The 20,703-nt window shown below is 39.9% G+C and overlaps 1 protein-coding gene and 1 long non-coding RNA gene across 18 annotated transcripts in view; one reads left to right on the top strand and one right to left on the bottom strand.

The window, feature by feature from the left end:
* The window catches only part of DYRK4 (dual specificity tyrosine phosphorylation regulated kinase 4), a 63,024-nt gene that overhangs the window by 18,568 nt on the left and 23,753 nt on the right, over positions 1-20,703 (bottom strand). For 11 of the 17 annotated variants that reach the window (XM_038576530.1, XM_038576528.1, XM_038576535.1 and 8 more), the window contains 8 exons: positions 20,371-20,509; positions 18,488-18,651; positions 15,838-15,974; positions 15,374-15,514; positions 13,353-13,491; positions 9,603-9,684; positions 7,320-7,492; positions 3,043-3,103 (listed from right to left, as the gene is read on the bottom strand). In XM_038576530.1, the coding sequence (XP_038432458.1) occupies positions 3,043-3,103; positions 7,320-7,492; positions 9,603-9,684; positions 13,353-13,491; positions 15,374-15,514; positions 15,838-15,974; positions 18,488-18,651; positions 20,371-20,509 (1,036 nt within the window). Of the gene's footprint in view, positions 1-3,042; positions 3,104-7,319; positions 7,493-9,602; positions 9,685-12,430; positions 12,470-13,352; positions 13,492-15,373; positions 15,515-15,837; positions 15,975-16,681; positions 16,859-18,476; positions 18,652-20,370; positions 20,616-20,703 lie in introns of those variants that run through there. The other 6 variants (XM_038576540.1, XM_038576534.1, XM_038576542.1 and 3 more) reach the window with 6 other exon arrangements.
* Positions 382-20,553, top strand: LOC119866434. Its single transcript, XR_005379758.1, has 3 exons — positions 382-516; positions 14,538-14,598; positions 20,276-20,553. It is a non-coding gene; the product is annotated as an uncharacterized LOC119866434 (long non-coding RNA).

Here is a 20,703-nt window from a genome sequence, read left to right as displayed (position 1 = left end):
ATATTCCCCACTACCCAGTATGTTCTGAGCCTCCTTCCCACACCTCCTCCCAAAATCAAAGGGCTTACCATTAACCAAAGTAAAATAATAATGATTAAAAATAATAAAAAATAAATCTGAAGGGACAAAAATATCCAGCTCTGAACAACAAAAAGATGTAGTCTATTCTTGGATTATCTATGCCCTTGCTCCTTTCCCACTAACTCAATAAAATGAGAATTTGGGACATCCCTGAAGTACAACAAGAAAGTATTGTAGGAGAATCATCTGCTTTCAGAACTCATTTACAAGCCACACAAGCAAATTAATCTTATTACTTTTTTATAGGCACATCAAAATTTTGTCCATAAATTGGAATGATTAAACTTGTTTTGTTGCTTAAAACAGCTTGGAAATGACTTTTTCAGTCATTTTCATTCATGAAAACCCTCACCAAATGTATTTATCATGCCTGAAAAGAAGCTCTGAAGAAAGCTCCAGAGGTTTCCCCAGAATATTATGGGCAATGCTTTGAAGGTGAGGCCACTCATTTGGACATCTAGACTCTGGTGTGCATATCCAGACAAGGTGTCCACTTATGCTCCTACCTTGTAAATCTGCATATGGATGAATGTGTATACACACACACACACACACACAATTTACACATTAAACTGAATTTTCACAAAAACTCAGTTTCACATGATGGACATTCTGGAAAGTACAGAATGAGACCTTTCTATTTTATAATTAATGCAATATGTGGGGCTTCCAAAAACAATTCCTAGAAGAGACCATGAATGTGTATATGTGTGTGTGTGTGTGTGTGTGTGTGTGTGTGTACATCACATGGGTATGTGTATTTACAGACATAAAAATGAGTTGGGACATTGCATAGGGTATAGGTACTGTGAACCCCATTTCCTTTTTGACTATGGCACCAGTGCACCCATTTGATCCTATGTTGCTCTTTTTACAAGTGACTGAAGAGTCAGGCTCACGGGTTTATAAATAACAGCTCCTAAAATCATCATTATGTAACTGTTTTACAAGTTTTTCTCATCTTTTATACTATACCATAGGAAAATAATGGGAATGAGCACTTTTTGTCAAGTCCCCAACTAATTCTTATAATCAGATAAAGTTTGGGAAACACTGAAGAAGATGAAAATCCCAATAAAGTCCTTTCTTATGCAGGAAATGAAGAGATATTGCTACCAAAAACACATCATTATTCTAAAGCCTCATGCTGACGGTAAAAACTAGTACTCTATGAACTAGACCCTCTTACCATTATGCCCTATACTCCTTTCCTTTTAGTGCCCCCACATACAAGGTATAATCTTAAGTTCATGCTTAGATATGACTCTTCCCACAATGTCTTTGGCAAGAAGGAACACCAATATCCCTACTTCTCTTTCCCTAAATCCTTTGAAATCCAAAAATCTAAATTAAAAGTGGTGGATGGGAAAAGCATATCCAGGATTAAAAGACCAGTTCCATTGCTCTGTATAAGTTAGTTATACAAACAAGTTAGCGAGATCTTCCTGCCTGCCATCAGCTGCTCTGGAAGGAGGGTTAGTGCATGGGCACTGTTCTAAGGCAGCCAGGACACTGAGTATGCCCAAAGGTAAGGTCTTCAAAGCTCCAGCCATAACTACAGGGTGATGTATCAAAGATTTAACCATTGGAATGGCATGGGACTAACCAATCAGAAAGGATGATAGCTTTGGTACTGAAGCAGGGTCATGGAGGGACCCTCTGCTTGCCAGGCCTTAAACTTTGAGTTTCTGGATAACGGGGAGACCAACAGGTCCTGAGAAAGGGGCCAGGGAGCCTGTAGCTATGGCAGGTTTTTTTTGTTTGTTTGTTTACCAAATAGTAACTGAAGTATACCACATTTTAACCCCCACATGACTGAGCACTAGCTCAGTTATACGTTGACTTAACACCTTTATGTCCAGGAATCCATAAAAGTTTTAAAAACTCTTTTATTGATAGAACAAGCTGTGGAAAGAAAGTGAAGGATTTTCCCCCATTCTGAAGGCACTCTTGGGTGGAAATAAGAGTTGAGAGGGCTAGGAATGATGGAGATTCCATAGCCAGTAGAAGCCTATGAACTAAACTTATAAGAATGCTGGTCAGAAATGCTATTCAAAATGGCACAGAGCCTACCTGTGCAGTTCCCTTTCCCTCATGTTGGCTTCACTCCACTTGGTCACTGTAGATTTTTCTACAAGAGAATCCCTTAGGTTCTTGTGGTTTTTTAAAAAAGGACTTTAGATATGAGACTGACTTCATCTATTCGGTTCATAGTGCCCTGGAAGCCCTTGCCTTCAGCAGTTGGACCTTGTTAATCCACCTGTCCATCTTGCACAGCACCAGTCAAATAGAAAGTCAGAGGATCAGAAATTCGGAGCCTGGAAATTGCAATGAGGGGGCAGCATGGGGCCATGGATGAAGCTTAATTCCAGCAATTAGGTAGCTGTCCTATACATAACTGGGAAGTCACAACATATCCACAGCCAAACTGTATGACAGCCTTTATTTACCCATTTTATAGCAAAGTTGCAATGATCCTGGCATAGTACAGATTTGGAAGATTAAAAGAATTGCAGCAGGAAAGAATAATGCTCCATTAATGATATGTAGCAAATTTCCCACTATTCTTAGAAAGGAGCTTCTGCTTTTTTATTTCCCTGAACAGTACATAGTGTGAAGGGGCAAGCTGCTTGGAGAAGCAAGGAGAATTTGCAGTAAAGGGCATAGTTATAATCTTTCAAGGTTTCAAGATCTCCCAATAGATCTTCTGAGCAGGAACCTGGTCATTTTTATGCCAAGACCTCCTTCCCACTGTGACTCCTCCATCCCATCTCCATCATGCTTTCTGGTACCACTTGGCAGCAGATATTTACTTTCCTAGCAGAAGGTCCTAATCACAGCTTGCCCTTTGGGATGGGACTAGGGGAGAGCATTGAATGGGGTTTAGGGTATGAGAGGTTGCTCCAAGGTCTGTGAGACCTCATCACAATGAGAGAAAGAGTATTAGACCTAGGAACTTACCAAAGAATGTCTGTCTCCTGGAGGCCGTCTGAATGAAGTGGGTTGGTGGCAGGCCCAGCACCTTCAACAAGTACAATGCAGTGGGTTCACTCTTATGGAGTCACACATTAGAACTGGATGGGACTTTGGCCAAATTTTGCTTCTACAGATAAGGACCCAAGGATATTAAGCGATAACCTCAACCCGGTGATAAAAAGGCCCAGAGCATGAGTCTTCTGACTCCTAATTTAGGGCTCTTTCAGTATCCTGAGCATAAATATTAGTCGTGTTACTCTGAACAAGTGTTAAGACAAACTAGAGGTAGCTCACTCTTAATGGTAGCCAGATATCATCTGTCAGAATAAATAAAACAGTGTATGTGCTGACCATCCTTGAATTAAGGAATGACATATCCCAACTTGGAGATAGAAATTACCAGATGGGCCTCAGTCCACTATATGACAAAAGAAAAGAAAATTATAGCACCCACTTGTTCACCTTTACCCACTGCAGCCTATAGGGATATACAGAGACAGAGAAATTACAGGTGTCATCCTCAGCCTTGGGTTCCCAGCCATATATATCTGCACAACCCTATCCTCCTCCTCCTCCTCAGGGTCACTGACAGTTCAGGAGGAAGTGAATCAAATCCCATACTTCTCAATTCTTCTTGGTATTGGAAACAGGATTGGTTCAGGAATGTTTCATTAAATCATTTATCATCAACTTTAGAAGCCAATACTCTGAACATCTCATTTTACAGAGGTCCAAAAGAGGGAACTGACTTATCCAAGAGAAAAGGCTGGGACCACACTCCAGACTTACTGATTTCCAGGCCAGTGTTCATTCCACCATAGATATCATTTATAGCTATTATAACCTAAGTTATTTTAATACTTATTAGTTTCAACCATGAAATGAAAGTATATTTAATAATTCCCAAGGGTATGTGTGTGTCCCTGTGACCATCTATAACTTTGAGTCAATCTAGAAAACAGAAATTTGGGATGGATGGATGAATAGATAGAGATTAGACAGGTAATTAGATATATATATTGAGAGAGAGAGAGAGAGAGAGAAATCAGATCTTTGTCCACAGTCAAAATATCTTTGCTCACTGGTGTAATCCTAAAATGTGAAATTTCTAATTTTTAGTGTTATTTTATCCTGTTTTGTCTAATTTAGCTCCATAACATTATGTCTTTAAAAAATACATAATAAATAATCATACAATGAGTCTTGGTAAAGCCTTTTTATTGAAAGATATTCTTTCCAGAAAGTTAGGATAGTGAATGATTAATGAACAATACATAGATTTGGACAGGTGTCATCTCTGGTTTTTAGTTACTTCTGAGTATGTTTGAAAGACTGGCATAATGGTTTCATTTTAAAATGTCACTATTCGATCAGAAAGAGAAATTAAGAAAACAAATGCACCAAATATAATAAAATATCTAGGAATAAACTTAACCAATGAGGTGAAATACCTGTCCTATAAAAACTATAAAACATCGATGAAAGTCATGAAGACAACACAAACAAATGGAAAGATATTCCATGTTCATGGATTGGGAGAACAAATATTGTTAAAATGTCCATAATCTATAGATGTAATACAATCCTTATCAAAATGCAAACAGCATTTTTCATAGAATTGGAACACATAATTCTAAAATTTATGTGGAACCACAAAAGACCCCAAATAGCCAAGGCAACCTTGAAAGAGAAGAACAAAACTGGAGATATCACAATCCCAGATTTCAAGATATACTATAAATCCATAATAATCAAAACAGTATAATGCTAGTAACAAAAATAGACACATGGATCAAAGGAACGAAACAGGAAGCCCAGGAATAAATCCTATATGGTCCATTAATCAATTAGTCTTTGATAAAAGAGGTAAGAATATGGAAAAAGACAGAATCATACCAATGAACAAAGATATTTTGACTATGAACAAAGGTTTGATTTTTTTCTCTCTCTCTCTCATATATATATATATATAATAAATGCCCCCTATGTTTATTGCAGCATTATTTACAATGGCCAAATTATGGAAGCAGCCTAAGTGTCCATCAATAGATGAATGGATAAAGATATTTATACACACACACACACACACACACATATATAGTGTATATATAAAGATGTGGTGTGTGTGTATATATATGTGTGTGTGTGGTATACATAAATGCAGCATATATATATTAGTCTAATTACCTATTTAACATCTATTATCTACGCATCCATCCATCCCAAATTTCTATTTTCTAAATAAACTCAAATAGTGTTGGGAAAACTGGACAGTAACATGCAAAATAATGAAACTAGACTACTTTCTTAGACCATACACAAAAATAAACTCAAGTGAATCAAACCTAATATGAGACCTCAAACCATAAAAATCCTAGAAGAGAGTAATGTATAGAATAGGCAGTAATTTCTCTAATGTCAGCCACAGCAACATTTTTCTAGATATAGCTCCTAAGGCAAAGGAAATAAAAGCAAAAATAAACTATTGGGACTACAACAAAATAAAAAGCTTTTTCATAGCATAGGAAACAATCAACAAAACTGAAAGACAACCTACTGAATGGTAAAAGATATTTGTAAATTACATTTCTAATAAAGTGTTAGTATCCAAAATATATGAAAAGTTTATACAATTCAACATCCAAAAAATAAATAATCCAATTAAGAATGGGCAGAGGAGGGGTGCCTGGGTGGTTCAGTCAGTTAAGTGTCTGCCTTTGGCTCAGGTCACAATCCCAGGGTCCTGGGTTCAAATCCTGCATCAGGCTTCCCTGCTCCTTGGGGAGCCTGTGTCTCCTTCTCCCTCTGCCTGCTGCTTCTCCTGCTGGTGCACTCGCTCACTCTCTCTCTCAAATAAATAAAATATTTTTTAAAAAAGAATAAGCAGAACAGATAAATAGACATTTTTCTAAAGAAGTCATCCAGGTGGCCAACAGACACATGAAAAAGTACTCAACATCACTCATCATCAGGGAAATGCAAATCAAATCCACAATGAAATATCACCTCACACCTGTCAGAATGGCTAAAATAAAAAACATAAAAAATAACAAGTGTTGGCAAGGATGTAGAGAAAAAGAAACCCTTGTGCACTGTTGGAGGTAATGCAAACTTGTTCAGCCACTGGGGAAGACAGTTTGGAGATTCCCCCCCAAAATTAAAAATATAATTACCATATGATCCAGTAGTGGGATCCAGTAATCCTACTACTGGATATTCACCCAAAGAATATAAAAGCACTAATTTGAAAAGATAAATGCACCCCTATGTTTATTGCAATATTATTTACAATGGCCAAATTATGGAAGCAGCACAAGTGTCCATCAATAGATGAATGGATAAAGATGTGAGATACACACACACACACACACACACATATGTGGTATATACGTATATGCAGCATATATATATAATGGAATATTACTCAGCCATCAAAAATGAAATCTTGCCACTTGCATCAACATTATACAAAATATAAGCTAAGTGAAATAAGTCAGTTAAATAAACACAAATACCATAAAAATATCATATCACTTCACTTCATATTCAGAATTTTAAAAACAAAACAAATGAACACAGATAAAAGAGACAAACAAAAAACAGACTCTTAACTACAGAGAACAAATAGTTGGTTACCAGAGGGGAGGTGGGTGGAGGATGGGTAAACTAGGTGAAAGAGATTAAAAGTATACTTATCAGGGTGCCTGGTGGCTCAGTTGGTTAAGCATCCAACTCTTGATTTCAACTCAGGTTGTAATCTTAGGGTCATGAGATCAAGCCCTACATTGGGCTCCAATGTAGATTCTCTCTTTCCTTCTCTCCCTACCCCTCCCTACCCACCCATCTTTGGCTCACACATACTCTCTATCTCTCTCTCAAAAAAAAAAGTACATTTAACATGTTAAGCACTGAGTAATGTATAGAATTGTTGAATCACTGCATTGTACTCCTGAAACTAATATAACACTATATATTAACCATCCTGGAATTAAAATTTTTTTTAAATGACTAAAAAATAAAAAGTTAAAAAATGAAGTCACTTTCATAATATGTTGGAAATTTCATCCTCTGCAACTATTTAAATTTTATGATAAAAATGTTAGATACCAACTCAAAAGTGTACAGAGGGGCACATAATTACAAAAATACATCCAACAACCACAAAAAAGTACACAGGCCACTGCCCTACAGCGACTCTGACGCAGCCCAATGTTTGAGAGTGCAAGCTAACCATCCCGTAGCACCTCAGACCTCCCCCTCACCTCCATGATGCAAGCCAGCTGCTCCATTTCATTCTCCCCGGGGAACAGAGGGTAGCCTGTGTACAACTCAGCCATGATGCAGCCCAGGCTCCACATATCAATGGCCATGTTGTAGGGATGGCCCAGAATCACCTCTGGGGATCTATAGAACCGGCTTTGGATGTAAGTGTATACTGTGGAGAAAGAAAGAGAACTATCATGTAAAATCCTCCTTTCCAAAACACACTTCTCCAAGGACATTTTAGGTGAAGGTCGAGGGTAACTAAGACTCCCCAGCCCCTTTCACTCTCCAGGGTTTGCAGGGAGATGAAAGTACAGCCCACCAGCATTTCTGAGTCAAGTTACATACATAATCTCATCAAATATTCATAGCAACCTGATAATCATGCAGTGTTATTATCCTCACTGTATTGGTCAAGAACTTTAAAGTAGGCATTGCTCCAGGGACGGACATTTAAGTCAGCCAAACTTTATTAAAAAAGGAAACAGAAGGCTAATATAAAGCTAAATTTTTAAGCTTACATTCATTTGGGGCAGACACCTTCTAAACGTATTGTGATTTGGTGAGAGAAGAGGCATATTAAAAAAATGGAAAATAAACCATGCAAAATGCATCTCTTCTAATGTGTCTGCAATATATTATGTGCAGTGTGTTGTATAAAGTACAGAAAGAAGAGCCCCCAATCTCAATAGATGAAGATGTGCAGAAGACAGTACTGTGCTTCCACATGCTGACATTCTTTACCTAGATGCTGGCAGGGGAAGGGTTCTGTGGTCACTTCTCTGATGTTTGAGTCAGTAAAAACATAACAATTTTGTGAATAAAAAACAAAATGAAGGTATGATAAAAATGACTTTTATACCCTGCCTACTTCCAAAATGGATTTAATGCACTTTGCAATCAAGGTACATATATACACAGCATAATTTTTTTAAAAAAAATAGATTAAATGGACACTTCTATAATCCTTAACATGTGCTGGGCACTATTCCAAGTGTTTTAATACAGAATAATCCTCAGTCCTTATGACAACCCTGTGAAGCAGGTGCTATTATTGTCCTATCTTAAACTGAGAAAACAGACAGACAAAGATTAAATAAATTATCAAGGTCACTCAGCTCTAAGTGGCAGAGCTGGGATTTGAACTCAGGCTGTTCAAGTGTAGTATCCATACTCTATACCGTCTCATGGTTAAAATAAAGATAAAGCGAAGTCAGAAAATACATAAAGAGGGAAATGACTATATGAAAACAAGGATAAGACCATTACAAATTCTGTTGGGAGCATCCCGGTAGCCAAGCCAAGAGATTGCACAGCTTTCATGCCTGAGAAGAGTAAGCATATGAGTACCTCATGGGAGGCAGATTGTTTTCTAGCTGGAATTTCTTATGGGTTCCATACATAAAAGATAACATGTCTTCAAAAGTAGTGCTGCAGAATATTTGGAAAAAACATCTAGAAGTCTTTTCTTTTGCCTCCAGAGGCTTCCTGTGTCACCCCCTGCCACCATGAAGGTTAATCCCAAGCCCTTCTTTACTATGCCCTTAGCATCATCTGTACATACTTGTAATCACTGCACCTATCCTGTTATCTTTGTTTCTTCCACTGAACTGTAAGCAATCAGAGCACAGGACATGTTATTTTTTTTTGTTGTTGTTCTGGTACCCAGAACAGTGACAGGCACGTAGAAGATACTCAGTAAATGTTTGTTGAATGGTACATGTTCTTGCCCTCAAACTTGATAAAAGTCAAAAGAAAAGGCAGTTAAATCACGTTCAATGATGGTTTTTGAAATATATTCCAGGGCTGCTTTTTGGATTCTAGCCTGGAAAAAAAATATAAAGTCTAGAGAACTTAGGGCAGTGAATCTCAAACCTCAGAATGGCTGTGTGTTCCACAGTGCAGACCGCTGGGGACTCCTCCAGAAATTTAAATTCCTTACATCTTGGATGAGGTCCTGGGGGCTGTAATTTTTTCAGAGCCCTCTGGTGTTCCAGATGCACATCTAGTTAGTTTTGAGAGCCAAGACTCTGAGGTAATTCCAGATACAGAATTTGAGAGCTGCAAAGGACCCTTGTGGTATTTGAGTTTAATCTTCTCATTTTATAGATGAGGAGACTTGGGCTCAGAGAAGTGAAGCACCTTGTTCAAAATCATACCAAGCAATTGCTGTGGCTGAGCCCAGGCTAGAACCCAGGTGACCTCACATGAGAAGTGATGTTTCAGTAAGGGAAAGAAATTGTAATAGGAAAATTCAGACCAAGGGACCAGAATGGGCTTACCTTTCTGGTGTTCATAACAGCTTGATCCAAAGTCAATGACTTTAACAGAAACTTGGCCCTTTTGATATAACACTATATTCTCCTAGAGAGGAGAAAGACAGATGTCAGGTTTTAATAATGTTTCTCCACACACTCTATTTACTGGAATGCCAGCCATCCTTCAGGACCCAGATCAAAATGTAACCAGCTCCAAGGGGTCTCTTCCCCAAATGCCATGTTCTCCCCCTCCTCTGACTTCCCATTTGATTTGTGGTCTGTACCTCTTCTTTGGACTCAGTATTTATTGCTTTGTCGTATGTCGTATTTCTTTCGCATATATTTTGTCTCTTTCCCCATATGGAATGTGTAACTACTGAGCACTATGGGCTTATTTTTATCTCCTTGGCACCTGGCTCTATCCCTTGCTTGCATAAGGCCATAGAAATATCACTAACTGAATTTAGTGTTTCCATTAAGGGCTCCTCCAATATACTGACATCAGTAATGAACTGATAGGCAATAATTTAATCTGAGCTATGATTCTTTCATTGACATTGGGGAAAATGTGAAACCAGCGTCCCAGGAGAGCTGTGGTTAAGCTCCTGAGCTCTCAGAGCATGATGGTGTACTTCCTGGGCCTGGAGTTTAAAGTCCCAGTCATGTTTTCACAGATCTCAATATTAGATGAATTCACTATTATGAATAGTGCATGAATTAGTTGCTTACCGAGACCTTTAACTTTACAGATATGGCACAGCAGGCCTGGTCTGATGCCTCCGGCACCACAAATTAAGAAAGCACAACTTTAGTCCATATTCCTTTCCTAAAGAATATCTGTATTAACTGGAAGAGTTCAATCAGCAAAAGTCTTTTTTTTTCATATTTTTTTAAAGATTTATTTATTTATGATAGACATAGAGATAGAGAGAGAGGCAGAGACAGGCTCCATGCTGGGAGCCCAACGTGGGACTCGATCCCGGGACTCCAGGATCGCGCCCTGGGCCAAAGGCAGGCGCTAAACCACTGAGCCACCCAGGGATCCCAGCAAAAGTCTTTTAAAAGCAGACATTTCTAGTGTGTCTCCAGACCAATGGAAAGGTTCCTTAACTAAAGAACTTCCCATCATATTGATAAAAATAGCTCTATAGAGGGGATGGATGCATCAGATCATCACAACTCATTGAAACTATCCTTTGAGTCCATTAGAATAACTCCTTGATTCTTTTTTTATTTAAATTAAATTAATTAATAATAGTGTATTATTAGTTTACAAGTAGAGTTCAGTGATTCATCAGTTGTATATAACACCCAGTGCTCATTACAACCCCTGCCCTGCTCCAGTTACCCCATCCCCTCACCCGTCCCCTCCAGCAACCCTCAGTTTGTTGCCTATTGTTATGAATCTCTCATGGTTTGTCTCCCTCTTTGATTTTGTCTTGTTTTATTTTTTCCTTTCTTCCTCTATGCTCATCTGTTTTTTCTCTTATATTTCACATATAAGTGAAATCATGTGATAATTGTCTTTTCTGATTGACTTATTTCACTTAGCGTAACACCCCCTAGTTCCATCCATATTGTAGCAAATGGCAAAATTTTATTTTTTGATGGCTAAGTAATATTCCATTATACATATTAATGAAACTTCTTTATTCATCTGTCGATGGACATCTGGGCTTTTTCCATATTTTGACTATTGTGGGGATTGCTGCTATAAGCATTGGGGTGCAGGTGCCCCTTCAAATCACCACATTTGTATCTTCAAAAAATTCCCTGATTTTTTATCTATACTCACCAAGCACTCTCCTAGTTGCACACACACTTTTCTACTTGGCATATGTATTCCAGTTTACTATTTCTGAAAAAAATCTATTATGTCATGTGAATTTCCTTGTTGAGAGTCAGGCCCCAAAGCCTAAAGACCACAGATGTACAGTGACCCTTTGAAGCTGCAAATCTGAGGATTAGGAACTTGAATGTTGATAATAAATTAATGTATCATCATTCTTGTGAGAGTCCATCAGTAAGCCCTGAGAGAACATCTCTATCTTGTCAATATTAAATTGTAAAATTTACCCAATAAGTTACAGTTTTTTAAAAAAGTAATTGTTTGGGGATAGAGGTTCCTCAAAAAGTTAAAAATAGAACTATCCTACAATCCACTCACTAATCATGCTACTGGGTATTTACCCCCCAAATACAATTCCACTAATACACTTCTGGCTATTTACTCCTAAAACACTAATTCAAAGAGAAACGTGCACCCTTATGTTTATAGTGGCATTATTTATAATAGCCAAATTATGGAAGTGGCCCAAGAATTCATCAACTGATGAATGGATAAAGAAGAGGTAGTATAAAGGGATACCTGGGTGGCTTAGTGGATGAGCATCTGCCTTTGGCTCAGGGCATGATCCCAGAGTCCCAGGGATGGATTCCCACATCAGGCTCCCTGCATGGAGCTTGCTTCTCCCTCTGCCTCTGTCTCTACCTCTCTCTCTGTATCTCTCATGAGTAAATAAATAAGATCTTTTTTTTAAAAAAAAAAGAGGTGATATATAGATATAGATATATAGATATTACTCAGCCATAAAAAGAAATGAAATATTACATTTGCAATAACATGGATGGAGCTAGAGAATATAGTGCTAAGGGAAATAAGTCAGTCAGATGAAGACAAATACCATATGATTTATATGGTATATAAATACTCTTATATATATATTTATATGGTAATATATATATATACTGATATATAGAGTTTAAGAAACAAAACAAATGAGCAAGAGAGAGAGAGAGAGAGAGAGACCAGGAAACAGACTATTAACCATAGAGAACAAATTGATGGTTACCAGAGGGGAGGTTGGTGGGGGCATGGCTGAAACAGGCGATGAAGATTAAAGAGTACACTTATCATGATGAACACCACGTGTTATATGGAACTGTTGAGTCACTATATTGTACACCTGAAACTGATATATAACACTGTACTAACTATGCTGGAATTAAAATTAAAAACAACTAAAAATTAACTATTTGGGGGGAGTGAGAAGGGAATGAGGAAAAATTAAGGGATATTTACATATCTGTGAGAATCATATTGTTTTTGGAACCAGCTCCTGACCACACATCTTCACACCCTTATACCTTTCCCCTAGCTACCTCTCTGTACTCCTCAAGTTTGCAATCATTAACTCTTCTAACAAGCATTTATTTATTGCCTGCCATTACTATTGCCAAGTACCATGTTGGATCCTGGGAATAAAATGGTGAGAAGACATGGTCCCTGACCTTGGGGGAATTTGCAGTCAGTGGAAGATAAACCATCCCTACATAGCAACCAGAGCAGTAACAGAGCAAGTACAGAATACCAGCAGGACATGTGGGAAGGGCACATTCATTTGGAGCAGAGGATTTTCTGTACCCTAGGACCAACTCAGAATAGAGTGAATAAAGTCAGGATTTAGTACAGTAGTTCTCCATATCCCTGCATTACATATGTCTCTACATATCTCTAAGCCTTCTGTAGGAAAGCCCTCAGATCTTTATGTTCCTGTCTTGATAGTACCACATCTCTCTGCATCATCCTGATATCTGTCCCCTAATCTTCACTGCATCTCTCTTGGTTTATACAACATATAAACATAACTGCTTGGCTTCTACCCTGGAGCCTTGGCCATGATGGCTTCCCAGTTACCACTAGGGGACAGAATGGGACAAATAGTTTCTGAGGGTGGGAACCAGCTCCCTTGGCAGGACAGAGCTTGCACTCACGGGCTTGAGATCACAGTGAATGATTTTCTCTACATAAAGCATTTGCAAACACTTCAAAACAGAGAGGGTGAAGCGTCGAACTATTGACAGACTGAAGCCTTGAAAGCTATTATTCTTCATCAACTCATACAAGTTGATTCTGGAAAAGAGAGAGAGAGAGAAAGTGATGTGTATGTATCAGTGCAGAAGGTATAATGCTGAGCTTGAACCTGCAAACAATCCCATATCACCTGGTTTCCCTCTGGTAGTAGGCAAGCCTCAGGCCAGGAGGCAGAGCTTTCGTGTCCTATAAACTCAACTTTTGCCTTGATTCATGGTAGAGCCTGTGTGAAGCTCAATTGTGCTGGCCTCTCAGATGTCCCCTTGTTTCTTATATGGCAAGGTCATTTAATCACTTTGTTACACATGTGGGTGTTCAAAGGTTGGGCCAAACTTCTGAAATATTCATAATTTCTCAGGCCCTTGGGAAGGATCCAGGAAGTCCATCACCCAACCAAGTGGTCACTCCTGCCCCAAACTAATAAGGCTGTCTAAAGACATCAAAAGGTTCCTGATAAGTAAGGGAACAAGAGAGTGGGCAGATGGGGCCTGAGGTAAAATGAAGAAGCCCTACACCATCCAAAGTAATCCTGGTTCCTTGGTCCCATCCATCTATAAGCTTGCAGAAATGAGGGTTTACTCTTGCTAGATTATCCTAAATTTTCTAGATAGGCAGAAGCCTGCCCTATTGTATAAAAGCCTGCTAAATTATATGAAATCTGATGATTTACAAGTGTTAGAAACAAATGCAAAGCATTTTAACAAGAAAAACATTGTCTGTGGGCTGCCAGTATGTGTAAATCATCAAATGGAGAGAAGAGGGAAAGAAGGGGCACCACCCAGAAACAACTTTGCATCAACTTCTTCTTGATTTCTCCCAATCTTCCATTTCTAAGCCTTCTCTAACTCTGGCAGTATTTAGGAAGCTGTTCATTCTTGAGGAGTACAGGAAGATGTATAGCTCTAGCCTCAGCTGACTAGCTGTGTGACCCTGGGCAACTCCCAACCTTTATGGTCTTTGGATTCTCCCCCAGCATATTTGCCCCTCCTCACTTCTCAGAGCTCTAATTTTAAGTACAATGGCATCTAGCTGGCTTGTTCTTTTAAATACAATGAAATCTAATCCTGGCTTGTTCATTTTGACAGAAGGAAGATAATTCACCTCTGCATACAGAAAGTAGACCGTATTTTGTAGTCATCAGAGATGGTGAGAAGAGTGTCAACTTTCCTTCTAATTCAAGTTTAGCTGGTTCTTAGAATTTCACTGACAACAAAGGTGTCATGGGAGCACCAAGCTACCAGCTCAGGGAATCCCATAATACTGGGCCTCTGAGAGTCTACCCTAATTATTCCCCTTTGCTAAATGCTTTCTGGGTTTCTGGTTTTGTTCAAATTATGGAAGCTGGTCTTCTCAGAGAAAAAGTAATCAGATTAGCATGCCCTTCCAATTAGCACACCCTTCCAGCTCCAATATTCAGCGAGGTGATACCAATCTATTTGTCAGGTTCTGCTTCCTGGCCAAAAAAAAATATCTGCTCCTATCCTTATTTGCTCAAAATCAAAGTCCTTTCCCTGCTTGAGAGCAGCTAGCTGCTACTCCCTTGGATTCCAAGGAGAATTATAAAGCCAGTGAATGGAGACATGGGGGCAAAGGATAGTCGTTTTCAACATATTTAAGTTTCAGTCTTGAGGGCAGGGGCCTTGTATTGGTTATGTCACCCAGTTTGGCACCCAACACTTGGGCAGCACATCCTGAGTATGTTGGCAGGTGAGAGACATGACTGAGGGGTAGAGTGAAATGAGCAGCTTTGGATACAGCTCTTCGCTCCTTAGCTTTCTAGGTAACTGAGTGGCCTTTGTGTCTACTCTAGTCATTAAAAGTTCACATCTAGAAAAATCTAGTGTTCGGACCTCAAAGTTTTTCTTCTATCACCTTAAGCAACTTTTCAAGAGAAAATACATTAAAAGAAAAAGCAGCTGACCCCAGGAGTTCAAAGGTGATGCAGAGATGATTGCGAAAATAGAAGAAGTCCTTCATGTGTACCACATTGTAGGTGTTGTCTTTGTCCTTCCTTCTGAGAGCTTCCAGGATCTTCAATTCCACCAGGGCTTGGTGGTGAAATCTGAAGTGGTAGGGGAGTGGCAGGAGGAAAGGATATGGGAACAGAATTTACAGTGTCATGTCATGCTGCAGCACTTAGCCCCATTACCCAGACCCTCCCCATCACCCCAACAAGACTGTCAAAGGGGAGCAGAAAGCACTAAAAGCTTCATAATCTTGCCTCTTCTTTGCCCCATTGTGAAATCAGATAGGTAGAGAGAGAAAGAGGGAAAAGGATGAGGAAGATCAGAAGAAAAAGCAGAAACAGGAAGTGTTGGCATTATGAAGGGGCCAGAGTCATGCAGACCACCCCTCCCATGGCCTAGGCCATCTGCCAAACCACACCTCTTCTTGTTCCTGATGATTTTCAAGGCCACCAACTCATTGTTTTTGTGATCCAAGCACTTGGCCACCTGTCCAAAGGACCCTTTCCCGATCATCTCCAAAACCTCATAGCGATAGGCAATGTGGTCATGCAGGACCTGCAGAAGCCAGGTCAGGGTGAGGAACAGAGCCATAGGCTATCGGGCTTCCCTGATACTGGGGCCCATGTCATCTCATGGTTTACCCTCAGGGAGATCATTCTGAACTGCACTGAGTATTTGTGCAACTCCCACCCTCCTGTTAATTGCTTCTGCAATGGTGAGGTTGTTGCTTGGATCGCAGGCTACCAGTGTGGTTCTAGGAAGGTCCCACAGGTTCTATCCATGCCAAGCAGTGCAAAGAATATTGGATGGTCTTAGAAAACTCAGGTTCTAGATCTAGTCCATCATCTCTAGTTTTCTGCCTATGTGGGAATCTGTAAAATGAGAAGATTGAACAAAGTGGTTCTAAAGTCCCTTCCAGTTTGGATATTTCATAATCCTTGAATGCAGCCAAGCAGCAATTTGGGGGAAGTTCTATTTCTGATCCTTGATGTGTCTCCATTAATCAGAGAAGGCTTCATGTCTGCTCTGCCTCTTCCTGGTCAGAACTGGTCCTCCTCTTGACTTACTCAGATTTAATTCTAACTTGAGAGTTAGCAGTAAAGAACTTGAATCTTTCTCAACTAAGAGAAGCATTTTCCAAGAGCCAGAATCACCTATTCTCTTCATGGGCTGGAAACCAGAGAATGGGTTATTTATTCAAAGCAATAGGAAATTTTCATTTAAAAATACTTTATCTGAGTATCTTCAGACAAATCACTTACCCACTATGAGCTGAGTGCCCTCATCTGTAACTGAAGGTCTTGGAGAAGAACCTCTAAGACATTCCAGCTCTGAGAATCTCTGATTCCTAGTTTTACTCTCAGGATTTGGGAGAGGCGAAAGACAGATGTTTGTATACAGTCCTCAGAATGTGTTTGTGATTCTGTAGTGGTGGTTCAGTCATAGAGCAGGAATCAGGACCATGAATATGAACAGGTACAACTTTACCTGTTAATATGTGGAAGTGGATTACCCTACTTGTAAAATTCGGTTGTGACAATGTACAGGGAAAGGGCAATGGACAAGTTCTGCACATATTGGCATAAAGGTATTTTGTACGTATTTTGGGGCTTGCAGCCCAAGCCCCAGACCCTTGGGCCCCAAGTCATCAGTTTGGTTGTATGATAATTATTTGTCTAGATGTCAACTTTGACACTGATTATCATTACTTGAGGCCAAGGACCAGGTTGTGTTCATTTTTATAATTCCCCTTATATTTCCAGAGTCTATCACATGCCCAAACATATAAAACGCTCTCAATAAATAGTTATTCAATTAATAATTGCTGAAAGAATAGAAATACTTGTTTGGGAATTTAGCATGGAATTTTTGGGAATTTGATAAAGATGGAGGTTCTGAGTAAACAGTGAGCACACGTTATCCCCCTGCCTGCCTCCACCAGTAACATAGCTCCTAAGATTTGAGACTGAGGAACTGAGCTCCAGTGAATTGACTTAAAGGTAGTGTTGACATCCCTGGGGAATTTCCCAGAAACTCTATGCCCAGGTATGGTTGGGGTGGAGGAGCTGAGGATGTCTGGATGGATTGGAAGTAAGGTTAACCAAGGATTAATTTGTGCCAGAAACTCTAAATCCTTCCTTCTCAGAGTGTGACCAAAGGACCAGCAGCACGGGCATCACCTGGAAGCTTTTGAAAAAGGCAAAATCTTAGGCTCTATCCCACACCTGCTGGATAAACATCCACATTTTTAACAAGACCTCCAGGGGATTTAGGTACATAGTAAAGCTGAGAAACACAGCTTTAAATACTCTGAAGAAATATGTCTCTTCTACGAAGCCATAAAAGACCAATCTTATTTCTTTAAATGTAACCAAGTTGTGAGAAAACGTCCAGAGGAGGAAATTCCCAGCAGCCCACAAATCTAGTGGACCAAGCATCATATATCTGGACATCTTCAGAAGTGAAAATTGCTTTCTGAAGCAAAAAAGACACTTTCCACTGCCCAGATTTTGCCTTCAGGCCTAGTAAGAGGCACTGTCCTGGGGAACCTCAGAGACACAATCAGAAGAGAAGAAGGAGTCAAGAGCTAGGTGCCAGGGACTACAGTGACAAGAACCTTTTTTTGCTTGTGGAGAAATGGCATTTAAAATGAAATAGGAAAAAAAATGAAATAGAAAGAGGTCCATGTGTGGGCTTGTATGGAGGAGACAAAAAAACAAGACATTGGGAAGACTGCATCTTATTCCATGGAGTCTGGCCTTTCCAATGGGTAAAGGGCTTTGCATAAAAAGTTTGTGAGAATTTGCCCAGCATGCAAACTTGTTACCCCAAATACTCTTGGAATACCCTTAGCAGAGTAGTTTGTATATTAAATGCATGTTTTCCCATTTTCAACATGGCATTTCTTTGGTTTAGCACCCACTAGAATCCTTCAGGATGCCTAGTCTGAGATGTATTGGCACTAAATGCTATTAAAACAAAAAAGCCCACACTTTTTTTCCTTTCCAGACTACCTCTTATCCCAAGCCCAAGGCCCTTGGAGTTACCATGACCTACTTCCCCGTCACCTTCATATAGGAGCCATGTTCATCATCGAAACTCATTTTGTTGAACTTCTCAGGAGTCATGTGGAGCTTCTCTGCTTCAAGCCCCAGGAACCACAGCTCTGTGTAGCCCAGGACTTCACTTTGCTCATACGAAGATAGCTGGTTCTTAAAACACTTTAAGGCCTCTGTATGAAAGACACTATAGTTGTAGTTGAGGCAACATGGGGATTTGCCCAGGGTCCTAATGATGGCACCCTTTCTTGCTCATAAGCCAGTCACTCCTTTCCTCAACTAGGTGACTTACTAAGGATCACATATCTTAAAACTCACAGGGTAGAAATGTAAAGGATAAATGTTAAGATGTCGTACTGACTTCAACAAATCAGGAGGGAAACATAAAGGGAAAGGGAGAATCTAGCTCCCAAAAGCTATGGTTGCAGCAGTATGGGTAAAAATTCCAGGAGGAAAGCTAGTGTCAACAACAGTACGTAGTTACGGCAGCAGTTTCTGAGTTAATATGGTTTGGAGCTACACAAATAGTTTATCCCAAGAAGGTTACCCCTTAAAGGGCCAAGCAGGTTAACTTCAATGCAACTTTAAAAGCCCAGGAGGTATTCCCACTCAAGTCTGCAGCTCAGACTGCAAGGAATGAATAAGTGTTTGTTCTTCTCTACCCTTCTCTGTCCAGACCCCGTCAGGTGTTTGATGTTTGGTCTGGCAGCAAGTGGGGTGGGATTCAAACTTTAAGTAGATAAACTGGAGAGTGCTGAGAGAGTCCTGGGGAATTGCAGGTGGGAGGAGAAGGCACCGTGTTATTTGACAAACTGCTAAAGAGTTGAAGAAGGAACTGCCAGAAGGAAAAAAGACATGAGAGACAAGACCTGTGTGAAGGGCAATCATATGAATGCTGAATAAGGCATATTCCTAGCCCAGAAGACAGAACCAAGACCTAAGAAAACAAGGAGGCAGATTATAAGCTCTGTAAAGGCAAAACTAGCTCAAAACTGAACTGATCTTTTTGTGGGTGGTTCCCAAGATTGTTTAAGAAGTGGAAGGACAATAATTTCAAAGCTGTGGGTAAAGAGCTCCAAGCATCAGAGGGTGTTGGCATAGTGAGTGTTAGTTCTCTTCCTTTGAATTCTAATAGGAAATGAATCTCTGAACCTTGTACGGATGGAGTTGGGCTCCTGGCCAAAAACATATGTGTGATCTTTCAGGCCCAACCATAGGTAATTAAAAGGCTTCCTGGCAGGGTTCATGAGGAAGCTTCCCTCCCCATGCCAGCATTGGTGCAGAGCCAGTGCATGAAGTATCTGAAAAGTTGCAGTCAAGGGCTCAGGTTCCCCTGGGTGGCCATGCACTTAGACACATCTGCATTCCTAACCAAGATGCCCCCATTCCTTGAGTATTTCTGCCAAGACCTCCTTATCAAGAGGAGAAAGTGAGGCCTCAAGATACTTGTCCCTACTCTGACTCAGTACTTAGTACATTTCTACTATTAGCTCTTCCCCTCTACCTCCTCCCCAACCCCTCCATAAAATGACTGAAGGCCTATTCAGCTCTCTAGGCAGTGAGACAGTTCCCTCTGACTGAGCTGATGCATCTGACCTGGTGTGGTGCCAGTCCATGGGGGAAAATGGAATACTGAGGAGTTGGGTGTTTTCCCCTTTTTTAAAAATATTTTTTATTGGAGTTCAATTTGCCAACATATGGTATAACATCCAATTCCCCTATTTAATCTCTTGCTTATTCTATCACAGTAAGTAATGAGAAGCTTACTGTTACTCTCATTTTGGCTTTTTTCCTTAGTTGACTTCTCCAACATCTGGTTCAGCTCAGCTCATGACGCCTTGACCACCTAGAATCAGCGCCCCCTACACCCTGTTATTGCCCAAAAGGCATACCTGCTGCAGTGAGAGGCACCTTGTGCTTTCTTGGTGGTTTCTCCTCTGGCTTGGGATCTTTGGTTTTAATGCTTGAATGGAAAGGCAATTCAGAAGCCTTGAGTTCAGAGGCTGGCAACTGATTATGACTTTGATTATCCTGTCCAGACAAAGAGACTTGAAATAAAGGACTGCTTAGACTTCTCTTGGGTGTCACAAACTATTTATCAGACCAAGAAAACCCACATCCAGCCAGACTCTTCTACCTTTCCAGGGAGAAAATGATAATTATCAGACACTAGGTTTTCTCAATCTTCCTGTCAAAGGAAGTATCTGTCTGACTCACATTATTCT

The sequence above is a fragment of the Canis lupus genome, chromosome 27 (assembly GCF_011100685.1).
Source record: "Canis lupus familiaris isolate Mischka breed German Shepherd chromosome 27, alternate assembly UU_Cfam_GSD_1.0, whole genome shotgun sequence".
Lineage (NCBI taxonomy): Eukaryota > Metazoa > Chordata > Mammalia > Carnivora > Canidae > Canis > Canis lupus.
Note: the sequence above shows the minus strand (reverse complement) of the source record. Positions and strands in the feature narration are given on the sequence as shown.